This window comes from Amphiprion ocellaris, chromosome 3, assembly GCF_022539595.1.
Source record: "Amphiprion ocellaris isolate individual 3 ecotype Okinawa chromosome 3, ASM2253959v1, whole genome shotgun sequence".
NCBI classification, from domain to species: Eukaryota; Metazoa; Chordata; class Actinopteri; family Pomacentridae; genus Amphiprion; species Amphiprion ocellaris.
In genome coordinates this window covers 8,500,888-8,517,197 of record NC_072768.1, presented here as the reverse complement: position 1 = coordinate 8,517,197, position 16,310 = coordinate 8,500,888, and the positions used below count along the sequence as shown (strand labels likewise).

Sequence of the window (16,310 nt, the reverse complement as noted above, 5' to 3'; positions counted from 1 at the left end):
ACAGGAAAGACTCAAAACTAACAAATTCCGTTTATAATGTAGAATGAGCCAGTCTTAAAAGTCCTAGCACTACATTTGCATAAACTCAAATAAGTCAAAAAGCACAAATGTAAATGTAATTAATTTGATAGTAGCATCCAAAGAGCCACTCTGTTCACAGGGGTACTGTAGTTGGATTGATGTTGATTCAGACGGAAGAAAGGCACAGACAGAGGAACAATAGAGATGATATCAGTGGTTTGTCTGCTCGTCTGCTCCCTGACCACTAAGGTGCACCACTGAGGATTGTCTTTGTTTCTGAGCTTGATTTACATCCCTTCCTGCTTCTTTCTTGCCAACCCTGTTCCACTTTGGTTCACTCGTTTCAGCCCTGTGTTCCCCTCACGATAAAACCATTACATTAATTAATTTTTTTGTGCATATATTAACATGTTTGTTTAATGCCCGACAGTGTGACTCAAAGCTTTAAGATAGAGCGTACAATTAAAAAAGATTTGCTAATACTTCACCAGAAAAATGGTCAGCTATTTACAATGTCAGAAGAAGGATCAGTCTGAAAGCAGACACCAGTTAAACCCTACAGCTGTCGAGCTTCCCAGTCATCAAAATGTTTGATATGAGCTGTGCACCTCATGTGGCTCTTTAGATGTACATCTGTGCGATGTTGGCCTGAATGTAAGTCATCCCTTATCCCTTTGTTGTAGCATGAGTAACAGACTCGAGCAGCCATCACCTCTGACCTCATTTCCACCGGTGAAAGGAGTAAATAAACACAACATCCTGCAGAGGGCTGGAATGTGACACACTCTGGAGACATTCCTTGCACCTCTTCCCCCCAGTTTGCTCACCCCTTCTTCCCGCACACACATACCTCCCCCCTCTGCATATCTCTTTATAGTCATACACTCAGTTTTACCCCCATAATAAATTTTCCCCACTATTGCTCTCATTGCTGCTGCTGTTAAAATACCCGTTATGGCTCTTTAGATGTATTTTTCTAAAATAATAAACATAAATTGCTTTTTTTTGTGTCTAATGCAATTGGTTTCTTACCAAAAACCCCTCCCGAAATTGAGTCATTTTCTTCTGCTCTGTTAATTGTAATGGAATAAAAATTATGACTTATTCTTATGGATATCTACCAATCCAGACACACACAGCTGCATTCACACATTGGAGAACAGACGGGCAGGGTGGATGGGATCTCTTCCAGGGCTTTAGCTCATAGGTTGTCGTGTTCCCAGGGCTTTCCCCAATCTTCCGGGGCCTTGGCGGAGGCTGGAGAGAGGCTGGGGGATTAGAGTTGGGTATTAAGACCTCCTGCCACTGGAGGTCTGAAAACTGAATCTGGGGCCAAGTCCCTTTAGCTCTCTGCGTGGTTCCCCGTGTCATTCACTCTATCTCGGTCTTAATCTTTTCCAGCTTCATCCCTTTTTTTTAATCTCCTTTTATCTTTCTTTATTTGTCTTTTGTCTTTGTGTCTGTGATTCTGTCACTCTTTTCTCTCCTCTATCCAACTGTCAGTGGCTCTGCAGCTGTTCAGAGAAATACCGCGCCCAGTCACGGAAACAGAGAGCATTTAGGCCATCAGCATTCATTCCTCTGTCCTGTAGTTCCTTTCTTCCAGTTTTTCCAGAGTAAATTCTCAGGCTGTCATGGAAAATATTCAGTTCAGCTTTAACTGAAGACTTTAACTGACTATTTTAGGTTTTCTTCTTCCTAGAATAAACTGTTATCTCTCAGTTTTTGTGTGAAACTTTGAGACCTACAGCAGAAAATCTGAGAAGTGTTGACCAAGTATTGTGGTTTTTCTTTCCCAGTAATGATGCAACCAGGTCTGACCTGAAAAAGCTGCCCGCTCTGCCCACCCAGGCCCTAAAGGAGCACCCATCTCTGGCCTACTGGTGAGAATTATCCACATAACCAGCTGAATATTGTACAAATTCACCTGTTGCTTGTCTCCTCAATCATTTTTCCTTTCCCTCTCTTTCCTACAGTGAAGACCGGGTCATAGAGCATTACAAGAAGCTCAGTGGCCAGTCTAGAGGACAGGCTATTGTAAAGTAAGTGTGTGTTTGTGGGTAAACTGTATGTCTTTGGTTCTGTTTGTTCAGCGTATGGAAGGCTGTCTTCTCTGTGATCCTTACATTTCTGTCTTTCTGCTCCTCACAGTTACATGAGCATTGTAGAGTCTCTGCCCACATATGGAGTGCATTACTATGCTGTAAAGGTACAGTTTTACTACTCTGCCTTTTCTTTTTTCTCACATATGCACAACACACCACACACATTTTTGTTCAATCTGGACATGCAAGCAGGCAGTCAGGAATTTGGAGATATGTTGGAACTTAGATTTGTACCGTTCCGTTTGGGCATTTGCTCTGTCTGTGTCTTTACTTCTCCCCTGCTTCCCCTTTTCTGAATATGCATTTTTGTTGTGTTTTGTAGGACAAGCAGGGAATCCCATGGTGGTTGGGTCTGAGCTATAAAGGCATTTTTCAGTATGACCACCAGGACAAAGTCAAACCCAGGAAGGTGAGATGATGTTCTCTTGATTTCTCCACACCTCAAGCTAAACTATCTTCTGCACAGCCTTCAGTTCCTCTTTCAAAGACCATTCAATAAATCAATAAAACATCATTTTGTATAAAAGGTTGATATTTAGTAGAGCCTTATTAGCACACTGTTCTGATTCTTTCCAAAATGTATGAATTCTACAAGGATATGTTTTCCTTTCTGGCACCCATTTTTTCACCACAAGAAGTATGTGTGGTTAATATAAATCATGTGCGGCTTTAAAAAGAAACTTATTCTCACAATCTTTCTGTCTGTTTTCATGGTCCCTATTGTCCACTTTTCCATTCAGAGAGTCAGGATATTGTGTTTGCGAAGAGTATTAACAATGTTGTACAATTATTACTGTCTGGAGACGCTCAGTCTTGGAATGTTTTACATCCTATCCGGCATTTATTTCTGCCTTTCTGTGAAAGTGTCCTCCTCCCAGTCAGTTCGCTCAGTGGGTTATCTGTGAAAGTCTTTCTTACCCTCACCTCTGACTCCCAGTCTTGTTTAGGACCTTGATCTTTGGCATTCAGCCTCGTCTCACAGGGTGTTAATGGTGTTAACAGCATCCCTGCATACTGTCTGACCTCTGAGACACACAGATACTGCTCCTCATAAACACAAGCACACAACAACAAATGCACACATTGCTCACACACAGGAACCGGACTGAACACTGCACTCACCATCCTGATGAATACTTCCTGTCTGCCAAATGTTTTCCTGTTTGCCACTAGCGTTCTTCTGTGTGTGTGTGTGTGTGTGTGTGTGTGTGTGTGTGTGTGTGTGTGTGTGTGTGTGTGTGTGTGTGTGTGTGTGTGTGTGTGTGTGTGTGTGTGTGTGTGTGTGTGTGTGTGTGTGTGTGCGTGCGTGTGCGTCTTGATTAGTGCATTCCAGCCTGAAAGCCTCACCACTAAGCCCCATTCCTGCCTCATTCAAGTGCTCTAAATCTTTTGGCTGGCTAAGTGTTAAATCACCATGGTGAGAGAAAAAAATGCAGTTAACTTATCTCACATCAAACTCACAGTCCCATAACCCCCAGAGCACAGTGGGAAACCTGTTGATCAGGCAAAAAAAAATCATTTTTTTGCCATAAAATGTACCTTTTATACACGTTGGTTGACAGTGTGAAAGATGGTTTTGTTTTTTTCTGATATGAATGCCCCAAAAACAGAAGGAGAATGTGTTTTTGAAGAGATGGAGTGAAGAAAGAGTTAATGGTTTCCCATACAAGTTACTTATCAAGCATTCTGCTGCCATAGCAACACTTAATGTGAGTCATTGGTCTGTTAAGCTTCAGTACTGACCCCTCACTTTCTTCTCTTTGCTCACTCTCTCGCCTTCTTTTTCCCTCACCCCAGCACACACACACATGCATGTAGAAGCACAGAGCGCTAAAGAAGCGTGACCCAAAAGAGATTTGCGGACTGCATGTCTTGTTAATGCAGCATCACAAGTCCAACTAAACCTCAGTGAACACAGTGAAGGTTTGTTCTCTAATCACATGGAGAGAAAAGGGCGGATGTTGTGTCTTTTCCAGAGCAGAGGTTTGGAAAAGGCGGAGGCCACTAGAATATGTGCAGATGTTATAGTACTAATAAGTGTCATCACTATTTTAACTGGAGGAAGTGCAGATTTAGTGATTAGCCAGCCAGCCAACCAGTTCAGGACCAGCGAACACTGACTCAGAGTGTAATCACTGCTTTCCCACTGTTTAAGTTTTCAGTATTGTGGCTCAGGGAGGTGGAAGCAGAACACTAATTATGAGGCATTTTGGGCCAATTATCCTCTGTCACAGTAAAAATGGTTTACTTTTTCAACACGAGTGTTTTTTATTCATTAATAACAGACTAAGTAAGCTATCATAGTGTTGTGTAATAGGTGTGTGGACTGGAGGCAGTTGTGTTTAATTAGTGGATCTTTTTACGAGGGGGGATCCCGTTGTTTCTAAATGCAGACCATCTACCACACCCTCCACATTTATTTAGAGATGTTAAAATACTTACCACTGTACTCACCGCACGCCATATGCACTCATATACGGTACACACAGGCCGGGTTTACAACGGAACCACACACTGCTCTAATGCCTCATTAGTGTCTTCTGACTTGTTAAGACAGAGATTATAGCGTTTATATGTTGACTGTCTTCCTTACTGACAGATTTAAGGCCAACCTGTCACTGCTGTGATGAAGTCATAAGTAGGTTTCAGTCAGACATGACAAACTGTTTTTTAAGTGAACTAGTTTCAAATGTATTTCACTGCACTTTATATGTATATACGGTTATTTTCTGTGGTGAAAGAGCGTATGCAGTCCCTTTATTACCTTCTGTCTGCAAATAGCCACAAACGGCCTGTTCTGATTAGATTTTTCCTAAATGTCATCCTTTTAAAGACTACAACCAAAACACAAACAGGAAGTGCCACCACAGTGCATATGCATCACTATGACAACTGGTGTATATCGTACAGCACACTGGTACCCCACCCATGGGCGAAACAATAGTCTTTGGGACCCTCAGTTCCAGTTCTAGAAAAGAATAATACCTGGCCTCACTGTAGTTGTATTGACCAAAGCTATTTAAACTTTCTATTCTTTGAGTAATTCCCCAGGAGTCCGCAACACCAAAGAAAGGCGCCAATCAGATCTGACCTTTTCATGTCTAATGGATGTGTGTTGAGTTGCACAGACATTATTGTAAGACAGACACGGGCCTGTGCACATGAGCACCCCGTTTGTCTATGAATAATGACCAGTCACTTCCTCTGCTTGCGTGTGTTTGTGCCATTGTGTGTGAGTGTTCTACAGTCAAAAGAGAGAGGATTTATAGTGCATGCTCACATACAAGCTCGGTCCCCGCCCTATGAACAGAAGGACCCAGTGGCTTTTACTGAGTTCCTGAGAAAGAAGCTGTCAGCATGTTTTTATCAGATATTCAGGCTAATACCAATCTACCTCAAAGACTACAAAGCTTTCGTTAACACAATAGTCTTACGTAACTGAAGCACTTTTTTTGAAACAGCAAAGAATTACAAGAAAAATGCCCAATTTAAAATGTCAGGAGGATATTGTTGCACTCCTTTGTAAATAATGTGACTACTATTAGAATTCTCCAAATATATTCCAAAACTGTTTGCACTCCCGTCTATGTACAACTACATCAAAGTCGACTTTCAAAATGGTCTGGCTGATGGCGAGGACAGCTTTAGTGGTCTCGTGCCTGTTACAAACACCTATCTTATCTCCACAGCTCTGGCTCATATGTAGCCAACGCACACACGCACACACACACACACACACACACACACACACACACACACACACACACACACACACACACAAAGCCAATCAACCACTATATCTACCCTGCCTGCTATATTTAGCACCATGGTACATTACCTCTTCACACTCCATTGAAAAGTACGGTACAGTGAGAATTTTGATAAGAGTCCTGATTTTCTCTCCTCATGCTTACGCACGCACACATACAGTGCATAAATATGTACACTACCCTGTGTTTACATACTTTTTTCATTGTTTTCCCAAGCTGTTGAAATTCCTTGGCTGTGACCTGTTCCTCCCTTCACTCTTTTCCTCCCTTTTTCTGTCATAGCGGGGGTCTTCTACTTAATTTTTTTCTGCAGTTTGTTACTTCTTTTGAGGTTTGCATGTGTGCGTTTGTGTGTCTGTTCCAGCTGATAGGTGCGGGCCATCTTGTGCTCTGAAATAGCCCACACTCTACGCATTCGCTAACAAGAAAGAGACTCAGTGAATGTCTGTGTGCGCGCAGAGAGGTCTGACTAAACAAAGTGAGGGCGCTTCCATCGCCGGGGCCATGGAAAAGCTTCTTTCCCCCCTCTAACACCCCTCCTGACCCCTCGTTACACACACCTCCCAACCATAGCCCAGAGCAGAACGCATAGTCCCTGAGGGAGGGAGGAGGGATCAGGAGGAGGGGAGGCATAAACGCCCCCTCTCTTCTCAGCCCTCCCAGCAAAGCTCCAGGAGAGGAGGAAACTTAACTTTACACACTTTCTCTCCGCTAGCACATGCCTACAGATGGTGAACACCCACCACCCTCAAAACTTTCTGGTCCCTTGCGCCTGGGAGGATTTAAGATACACACATGCTGTGGAGTACATCTTGAGGGAAACTTTCTTGCACAGCTGGCTTTGGCTTCTTTTATAGAGGAGCTGATGGTTCATAAAGGGGACGGAAAAAGGAAAAAAAGAAAAGTGTAGCAGAGGAAAGGAAGCCTTCTCCCGCTCACGTTGTCTTTCTCAAAAGTGAGGTCATCCAGTGCCGGGATCCGTTGTGGACAAGACCGCCTGGTCTGGACCTGATCAAAGAGCTCCAGACGAGGTCCTCTTCTCTCCCTCCACCTCCTAACTCCTCCTTTGCATCAGCTTCTTATTTTTTTTGCCCCTCCTCCTATTCCTTATCCAATGCACTCTCTTTCAAAACAAATTGGAACATATAGTGAAGAGATCTGGCTGAAGGCTGTGTGGATTTAACGTGAAGCATGTTTTTCTCTGAGAAGTCCTCAAGAGCTTTCTGTTTCTCCTAAACTTCAGGTGTTCCAATGGCGTCAACTGGAGAACCTCTACTTCAGAGAGAAGAAGTTCTCAGTGGAAGTTCATGACCCTAGAAGGTAAATTTATATCACAAACTGAGGCTTTAACTTGCTGCTGAACTTTTCTCAAAACTGTAATTTTCTGTGATTTAGCAGAATACAGTGGTTGCATGGTCATTGACTCTTAGTAGTCTTACTTAAATTACTGAATATTTTCACTATTGATTTCTGGCTCAGGCTAACAGAGTTTTCCACCAGTTGTGCACACCTTCCACTAGCTTGTACTGTGATTAACCTCTGTGGGATATGTGAATATGTCAAGATTTAAACTGCATACTGAGTAGTGCAGGAAAGGCAAGACTGGAATCTAATTCAGTAATCGTTTCAGAGTTTGTCTTGGCAACAGAGCAAGTTATTGGGGATATCCTGGTGGAGCCTCGCACAGATTAATAGTCTGATTATTAACACACTTGTGCAGCCAGATGCACAAGCACACACACACAGGGTAGTAAACCCTTGATAGTTGACCACAGAAGGATAGATGGCTGTGCGATAGCTGTTTTGCGGAGGAAGTGACCTCTCTTGTGTTTATTTAACATGGCTATATATGTGGAGTGTTATTCTACAGGCATAGAGAGGGAGGGAATGGGAGAAAAAGAGACAGACAGGGTGAAACAGAGAGCAGTGGTGTTTTCTTTAAAGGAAGCTGTCATTAGAGTGAGCTGGACTGTTGCTCAGCTACAGATGTGTGTTTAAATAAGGATGGGTAAACAATGGGGAACATCGTGTGTGGCTGTGCAAAAAGTGTCTCTATCAGAACTGTTCTCTCAGTTATTGATAAAAAAATTTCCCTCCTAGAAGAACTGGAATAGTCGTATGGGAGTGTTTTCACTGTTGTAAATGTAACAATCTTTTGTATTCAGTGTATATAAGGAGGCCTTGTGTCCGCTCCTACTGTAGGGCGTCGGTAACACGAAGGACGTTTGGTCACAGTGGCATTGCTGTGCATACCTGGTACGCCTGTCCTGCCCTCATCAAGTCCATCTGGGCCATGGCCATCAGCCAACACCAGTTCTACCTGGACCGCAAGCAGAGCAAGGTCAGTCTCTCCCACAAGGTATTAAGTCAAAGCATATGACAGATCACAGACGTAACTAGGGATGTACAAAATTCCACAGGCATGGTCAGCTGGAGTGTTAATTAAATAGCTTGGAGATGTCTGACAGCCCTCTCTGTTCTTGTCTATCCAGTCAAAGATCCATGCTGCACGGAGCTTAAGTGAGATTGCTATCGATCTTACGGAAACGGGAACTTTGAAGACCTCCAAACTGGCTAACATGGGCAGCAAGGGCAAGATTATCAGTGGCAGCAGTGGCAGTCTGCTCTCCTCAGGTCGGTGCATGGTTAAGATGAGTGTGTTTAAAAGAAAAAGAAACTAAGAGAACAGGGAGAAAGATTGATATGTATATGTGTTGTACATGTTGGTTATGAGGAGTCTTGTTGACAACTGGAGAGACAGCAACAGCTGCAACTGGAAAGAAACCACTGATTCTTTGCTCAATGTTCTCATGCATACTGTACACACACCCCACCCAGTGTCCTTCAGTATGTATAGAAGACCGCTCCCACCATCAGTGTCACACAGACTCATCCTCCAGAGGCCCCTGCCTCCTCTAAATTTAGTGGGTGAGAGAATGAAAGTGGCAGCAGGTCAGTGTATAACTTTGCCTTGGCCTTTAAAACAATGCTTATCTGTGGTGAACAAGTAATGAGTGTGACAGGAAGATTTGTACATGAACCAAAATTAGAGTTGAGAGGGAAATGCCCTTTTAAATCCAGACAGCCATGTCGAATATGTTCTGAGTTAGGAACGCAAGAGCAGCAATTAGGCTGGCGAGAAAAACGAGTAATGTAACAAAGTTAGCTACTGCTGCATTAGTCACTCATAAAATTGCATGCATGAGACTAAACTAGCATTGTTCAAGATTGAGAGGCAAGAATTTCTGCTTGTACATGACTCTAAAGTTAGCTATTTAGAGTGTTTAACGGCTTATTGAACCAATTACTGCTGTTAGGAAACACACTGCTCTCTTTTAATAATCACGTCCAGCATGCACTCCTTACTTTCATCTTTCTGTTGCTCATCAGAGTTGGACTTGTTTCGTCCTTGTGTTTCACCTTCCCTAATCCCTTTCTTTTCTGTCTTCATTTCTTATCTTCCTTTATTCTCCTGTCTGTTGTTCTCTAGTTCTGCCTCCATCTTATCATACACTGTGCCTCTATCTTATCTGTCTGTATGTTGTCACTACTCTTTGTGGTCCAGTGTCAATGTGTTGAATCCTTGATCTCCTACTGACTGGAAGTTGTCACTGTATAGCAATATAGTGAACATCTGTCTGTCTGTGGCTGTCCAAATAGCCAGATCTAGATTGTAGAGTTTCCATGATCAACTTCACCAAACTTATACATTCAATGTTGTAACAATATGGTTGCAAAAACCTCTACGGAGACTGTTTATATGCCAAACTTAGTGTATTTTATCTTAAAAAAACTGTCTGTTGGTCACTGCAAAGGTTTATGACCCAGCCAATCTTTGAAAACTCTGAACTTCAGTGTGATGTATCTTGTAAAAATAGAAAGAAATGTTTGGTTTCTGTGTGGCAAAACATTTTCAGCAGCGGTTACTTTCGTATTGTTTGTATGTTCGACCGCACAGTGCACCACGAAGGGTCACAGAGAGAGCTACAAACAGGAACAAAGTTGGTGTATGTGAGGGAGCGTATGCCCTGTTTTCAACACGTTACAAACAAGACTGGCACTATTGCAGGGCCTTGGAGATGTGCGTCACAGACTTTGTCCTAAACTGCCCCTTCCTTTAAACACTCACAAACTCAGTTTCCTTATCGAAACGTTCCATTCACTTCCCTGTAAACATCCTGTAAGACCAGCAGGTGCACGCACAATTTGTACCTCCCCTCCACAATGCGCCTCAAAAGACTACTACTGACTCATGACCTTACCTTATGTGTTGTCTGCAGGCTCTCAGGAATCGGACAGTTCCCAGACAGCTAAGAAAGACATGCTCGCAGCGCTGAGGGCCAGGCAGGAAGCTCTGGAGGAAACACTAAGACAGAGACTAGAGGAACTCAAGAACATCTGCATAAGAGAGGCGGTATGAGAAAACAGTGACAGAACTGGCAAATATTTTAAAAACCGATTCTTTCTTTCTTTCTCTCACTGTACTTCATGTCCCGTGTCATATTTTCCAGGAGCTAACAGGAAAACTTCCAAAAGAATATCCTCTGGATCCTGGAGAGGAGCCACCTACAGTGAGACGGAAGATCGGTACCGCCTTCAAACTGGACGAGCAGAAGATTCTACCTAAGGGAGAGGTAAAGCCCCAATTCCCTAATCTCCTTACTGGCACTTTATCATACTTGCCAATCATCCTCAGCCAACACAGTCCAAATAAAAACACAAGGTATTTTAGTGGTGCTAGTGCTTAAAGCAAATATGTTACATGTAAACTGTCATGCCTGTAATGCAGGAATGATTGGAATATTTCAAATACAGCGCTAATTAGGAGAGGTGAGAAAGTTTATCTCTCCTTAATCTAACTGTAATGTTAATGATCCATTTATGAACAGTGTGTGGACATCATAGAGCAAAAATGGTGTTTAAAAGCTGTATGTTAAACTGTGCAAATCAAGGGTTATTCAAGATTTACTTCATTTAAAGCAACATTCCTGAGACTCTCAAAATGGCACGGGTTACTGATTCACATGACGATAGGGTAACTGATCCCTACTAGAATTATTCTTTAAGCAACAAAAGAAACTGAGAATGCAGAAAAGCCACTATCTGAAACATCTTGGAACTTGTTAAAGTACTTGTACTCATTCTTTGTCTTGCTGTCTTTTTGAGCCGTGGGTAGATTTTCCAGAGGAGCAGAACTTCTAAATATAGTCTGGCAGCATTCTCGCCACAGGAAGTGGTGATAGTAGGATTGTGTGTGCGCCTGCATTTGCGCAGGCATGTGGGTGTGTGTCGCTGAGGTTGTATGCTTTGAAAAGAATCCAGGGACACAATATCACAGAACTGCCTTGCAAGCAGAAAGATGTTACGCTGAGCACCTTAAGCTCATACACACACAGAAACAGAAGCCACTCTGTGAAGCAACTGTTAGCGAGAGGGATTCCTCAGAACTGAGGTAGTCCAATATGAAGTCACCCCAAGTGAATACATCATCGTTCTGTCTCTCTGGAGGCAAGTGAAATCATGTGTGTGTGCTCTCAGATCTCAGTGAAGTAATTACATGCTAGCTGTGTACAGCGTGTGTCACAGGACAGACATGAGTTTATTTCCTTGCCTGTAATTACATTCACAAGTTTGTGCTATACTGTTCAACTCTGTTGAGTTGTATATATACAACGTCCTGTACTGGTTAGTACAGAGAGCATATTTTGGATACATTTGTCGCTTGTCAGAGTTTGTTTTCCTTGGTCCACCTGATAGTCCCTGCTCCACAAATCTCAGGAGAACTGTAGAGGAGGAGAGGATGGATTGATGGAGGAGTGTTATTATTGGGGGACAGGGTGTCTCAATAGAGAATATCCAGTGGTGAGAAAATGTGCGGCTGCAGCACAGATAAATGATTTCCGCAGTGTGTTTTCCCTGGCAAGGCTCCCTTATGTGTCTAACCAAATATGTTGCATGGGAGAGTTAGTCTGAATACGTGTCTGCAAACTGGAACTTGTTGTTTTTGGATTGTTCATAGATTTCTGTTGCTAAATCCGTAAGTGGTTTCAGCAACTTAGTGTCTGTGTAACTCAAAGTTTGCATTTATATTTGTGTACGTGCCAGGAAGAGGAGCTTGAGCGTTTGGAGCGGGAGTTTGCTATCCAGTCCCAGATTACGGAGGCAGCCAGGCGTCTTGCCAGCGATCCTCACGTGAGCAGTAAGAAGCTGAAAAAACAGAGGAAGACTTCTTATCTGAACGCACTGAAGAAGCTCCAGGAAATTGAGAACTCCATCAATGAGTACCGGGTCCGCTCTGGCAAGAAGCCTACGCAGAGGGCGTCGCTTATCATAGAAGGTACCAATATCTCCCTTTCTCTAGAGGAAAATCAAACTGTGTTCATGTCTCAGCAGTTTTCTTTTCAGATGCTCTATAGAGTATTGTATAGAAATCTTCTCACTGGATAGTAAGACTGGCAAGTTCCAATATTTTTTGATAGAATAAAAGTTTATAAACATGACACAGAGGCTTTAATGTTTAGAACGGTACAATTTCTAACCTCCTTTTTTTGTTTCTGTCCTATAGAGGCCAATATGTGCTCTGAAGACAGCTCATTGTCTGATGCATTGGTTTTGGATGACGGTGAGTCTGTCCATCACATTATTAGCAAATATTCTAGCAACAGCCTCTTGATAGTTGTGGTTTTGTGGCTTCTGATAATGATTTTAATGATTGCAATCCACATGTAATTGTTCTAACTTTTTCCAATCACTACTTTTACAGACGATCCTCAAGTCACAGGTACCCCCACCTTCTCCCCAGTAGCATCGCCTCATAAGGGCCTCCCTCCACGACCCCCATCTCACAGTCGCCCCCCTCCACCGCAGTCCCTGGATGGCCTGCGACACCTGCACTACACACGCTCTGACTACGATAAATCCCCCATCAAACCCAAGATGTGGAGCGAATCGTCACTGGATGAGCCTTACGAAAAAGTCAAGAAACGCTCCTCTCACTCCAGGTATGAGGGACTTTATTCTAGCTACAAGATAACTAATTGTATTTTACTGTACAAGTGTAAGAGTGCTCAGGATTGAAAGGAAAATTCATTATAAATGCACCTCTCTTCAGTCACAGGCGTTTCCCAAGTTCCGGCAGTGCAGAAGCAGGGGGTAGTAACTCTCTGCAGAGCAGCCCCATTAGGAGCCTCCCTCACTGGAACTCTCAGTCCAGCATGCCGTCGACCCCGGACATGAGGACCAGGAACCCACACTACGTACATTCCACCAGGTCAGTTGGTTTATATCTTTTCATTCAGCTAAACAGTATGTAACTATCTTTAAAACGCCTATAGCTTGGTATAAGGTGTTCCTCAACTGGAATGGAGCCACAGGGCTTCTTTTACTTTAGTTCATTCATTGTGCTTCTCTTGCTACTTTTCCATTTTCTGAATTAAGAGAAATTATTTGGTCCGTAAATTTTAAGTTCACCCTTGACATTCAACCTTTTTGTCACCCTTCATCTCACAGGTCAGTGGACATCAGTCCCACACGTCTGCACAGTCTCTCTCAGCACTTTAGGAACCGCAGCTCCAGCCTTGAGTCTCAGGGCAAGCTGCTTGTGTCCGACCCTGACACACACCCGCACACCCTGGGCAGCCCTGACTTCTTCCTCGGCCCAGGACGCAGCTCCAATGGCTCTGACCCACTGGACGACTGTTCATCCTGCACCAGCCAAAGCAGCTCAGAGCATTACTACCCCTCTGGTGGACCCCCGGGCAGCAACCCAAACTACTCTACTCTGGGAGAGGACTCGCCCTCCAAAGCCAGGCAGAGGCAGAGGCAAAGGCACAGGTAACTGCAGGGAAATGCAGTGAAATAGGCTTTCTGGTCTTAAAGAAAAACACATTTATGTGCGATTAACACATGGATTGTCTTGTTTTCTCTCCAGGTCTGCAGGTCATTTGGGTTCCTCTAACTCTGGCTCGATGCCAAACCTGGCGGCTAAGAACGGCTCGGGTGGAGGCTCAAGTGGAGGTGGGATGGGAGGGGGACACCACGGAGTCTACCTCCACAGCCAGAGCCAGCCCTCCTCCCAGTACCGCATCAAGGAGTACCCTCTATACGTGGAAGGCAGCCCCAACCCTGTGGTGGTGCGCAGCCTGGAGAGCGATCAGGAGGGCCACTACAGCGTCAAGGCTCAGTTCAAGACCTCCAGCTCCTACACGGCCGGTGGACTGTACAAGGAGGCCTGGGGGGGAGAGGAGGGAGGAGAGGGAAGCGGCCGACTCACACCGTCGCGCTCTCAGATCGTACGGACTCCCTCACTGGGGCGAGAGGGTGGTGGAGGTGGAGGTGGAGGGGGGAGGGCAGCGGTGTCTGAAGAGCTGCGGTGCTGGTACCAGAGGTCTTCAGGGAGCCTAAAGGAGAGGAGTCACTCACATTCAGGATCCACATCCTCCGAGACCGGGTCACAGCAAGGCACTCTGGGACACGGTCGAGGGAGTAGAATAGGGACGCTAGTCAAAGGCTCACCAGGTAGGACTTTTTTGTTTTCATTGGACCCCACCTAATCATCAGTATTTGTTCAGATATCAGCCCTACACTGTCCCTGGTTATGTGGTTTAACACATATTTGTCTTTATTGTGACGTAATAATTAATGTACAGTGTAAAAGCCATGCCCCGTGTGAGGCTCGAACTCACGACCTTCAGATTATGAGACTGACGCGCTGCCTACTGCGCCGCCTACTGCGCCAACGAGGCATGTGTTGAGGGAAGTTTGTGTTCATTTAAATTCAGAGAAGTTGCAGTATAGGTGTCTTTAAATGTTACCTTTCATACATAAAGTGTTATCTTTGTGTGGGCCAAAGTGCAGTGGATGTTGTGCCTCCTGCATGCTCATGTTACTAGATCATTATTGTATGATAAGCGTACCAACAGTAATTTGATTATTCAAACATATGAATATTATTATTACTATGCAATTAAACCTAAAGTACAAATGTATTTGAAATTTTAAATTACTGAGTGACTTAATTCCAGGAAAATCAAACCCTTTCACGGCCCATGCATTTGCTAGTTTGTCAAAACTGTATGCAGCAGGGAAATATCTACAGGTTTAATGTATATTTGACTACACTGTGGCACATGCAGGGCGTAATAGATTGAAATATGCGTTTTAAATGTAAAAAAGGAAAACACATGCCCCGTGTGAGGCTCGAACTCACGACCTTCAGATTATGAGACTGACGCGCTGCCTACTGCGCCAACGAGGCCTGGATCTGTCACTCTGTTGCGACATTTTTTTTCTGTGACACGACCCCCGGAGCTAATGTTTGTCACACCGAGTCTACAACCCCCACCCCACATGTGAAGCATAGCTGGAATTCCTCTGCCGCTCACCTCACTGTAGCCTCTGTTATTTGTGTTGCCTCACTAACTGTCGGTTTTCCCTTTAGCTGCATCCCCTCACAGCCAGAGGAGTATGACGCCCTCCAGCGAACACGCAGCCACACCCACACCCCCCTGTAGCCCACAGCACATCCTCAACTGGCAGAGCGGGTAAGAGGCCCACCAACACACATACGCCGGTTGAACACGGCGCCAAGATGTTTGAAGTCAGATGTGAATTTGGGACAGACTGCATCTTGGCTACTCGGCTTGTTTTTCTCCCATCTTTGTCCAAAACTCACTCTTAACACACTCACAAGCTTTGACTGTCTTTTTGCCTTCGTCAACTGACATTATTTTTCACCATTAACCTAATCCTAAAGGTGAGTTTATGTGATTTGGGGTTTTTATACGTCAATCAAATTGCATCTATCCTCTTGACTTTTCATCTTACTTCTGCTGTGTTTTTGATGTTTCACTCGTCACATTTTTGTTCCTTTTTTTGTCACTCTTTGTCCTGCTTTTCCTGTCAGCTCTCGTTCTCTCCGATTACCTTTTCCTCATGGGAAAATTTCTTATTACTTAATATTTGTCATTCCTCTCTTGTCCGTCTCTCTGTCTATACTAACCCTCCTTTCCTTATGTGTGTCCTCTCTCCTGGTTTAGAGGCACAGCAGACAGCTCTCCTACTGAGGACGTCTGTCAATCTCCCCCTCAGCCCAACTCTGATGCATAGAGGTATCGTCTGTGGTCTAAACTTAGAGTGTAGTGTTGGGAAAGCACAGCAGCAGCATAAGCAGACTTTACAATAAAATAACATTTCCGTAAACATTTATTACTATGTAACTATAAGGCCAAATTTACCCAGAGTCAGACCTTTTTTTTTATTGAAATGTAGTTATTAAATTGTGCAACATGGTAACTGTTCATTTGTATCATCAACTGTGAGGGGGTGACAGTGAGGAAGTTTTATTTCTCATTTCTTGCTCTTTGTCGGTGGAGGTATGTGTTTCATGTACTCCTTCTCCGACTGCATCTGTATG

The 16,310-nt window shown here is 43.9% G+C and overlaps 1 protein-coding gene and 2 non-coding genes across 13 annotated transcripts in view; 1 reads left to right on the top strand and 2 right to left on the bottom strand.

Annotated features, from left to right (window-relative positions):
* frmd4a (FERM domain containing 4A) overlaps positions 1-16,310 on the top strand; it is a 103,607-nt gene that overhangs the window by 83,718 nt on the left and 3,579 nt on the right. For 5 of the 11 annotated variants that reach the window (XM_023264733.3, XM_023264734.3, XM_035945695.2 and 2 more), the window contains exons 8-23: positions 1,821-1,904; positions 1,998-2,063; positions 2,173-2,230; positions 2,449-2,535; positions 7,140-7,216; positions 8,096-8,237; positions 8,389-8,530; positions 10,177-10,310; positions 10,408-10,530; positions 12,002-12,233; positions 12,462-12,518; positions 12,660-12,897; positions 13,008-13,166; positions 13,406-13,729; positions 13,827-14,413; positions 15,336-15,438. In XM_023264733.3, the coding sequence (XP_023120501.1) occupies positions 1,821-1,904; positions 1,998-2,063; positions 2,173-2,230; positions 2,449-2,535; positions 7,140-7,216; positions 8,096-8,237; positions 8,389-8,530; positions 10,177-10,310; positions 10,408-10,530; positions 12,002-12,233; positions 12,462-12,518; positions 12,660-12,897; positions 13,008-13,166; positions 13,406-13,729; positions 13,827-14,413; positions 15,336-15,438 (2,613 nt within the window). Of the gene's footprint in view, positions 1-1,820; positions 1,905-1,997; positions 2,064-2,172; positions 2,231-2,448; positions 2,536-6,615; positions 6,928-7,139; positions 7,217-8,095; positions 8,238-8,388; positions 8,531-10,176; positions 10,311-10,407; positions 10,531-12,001; positions 12,234-12,461; positions 12,519-12,659; positions 12,898-13,007; positions 13,167-13,405; positions 13,730-13,826; positions 14,414-15,335; positions 15,439-15,933; positions 16,006-16,310 lie in introns of those variants that run through there. The other 6 variants (XM_023264731.3, XM_035945692.2, XM_035945696.2 and 3 more) reach the window with 5 other exon arrangements.
* Positions 14,556-14,640, bottom strand: trnam-cau (transfer RNA methionine (anticodon CAU)). The gene has a single exon. It is a non-coding gene; the product is annotated as a tRNA-Met (tRNA).
* Positions 15,080-15,152, bottom strand: trnam-cau (transfer RNA methionine (anticodon CAU)). Its single transcript has one exon. It is a non-coding gene; the product is annotated as a tRNA-Met (tRNA).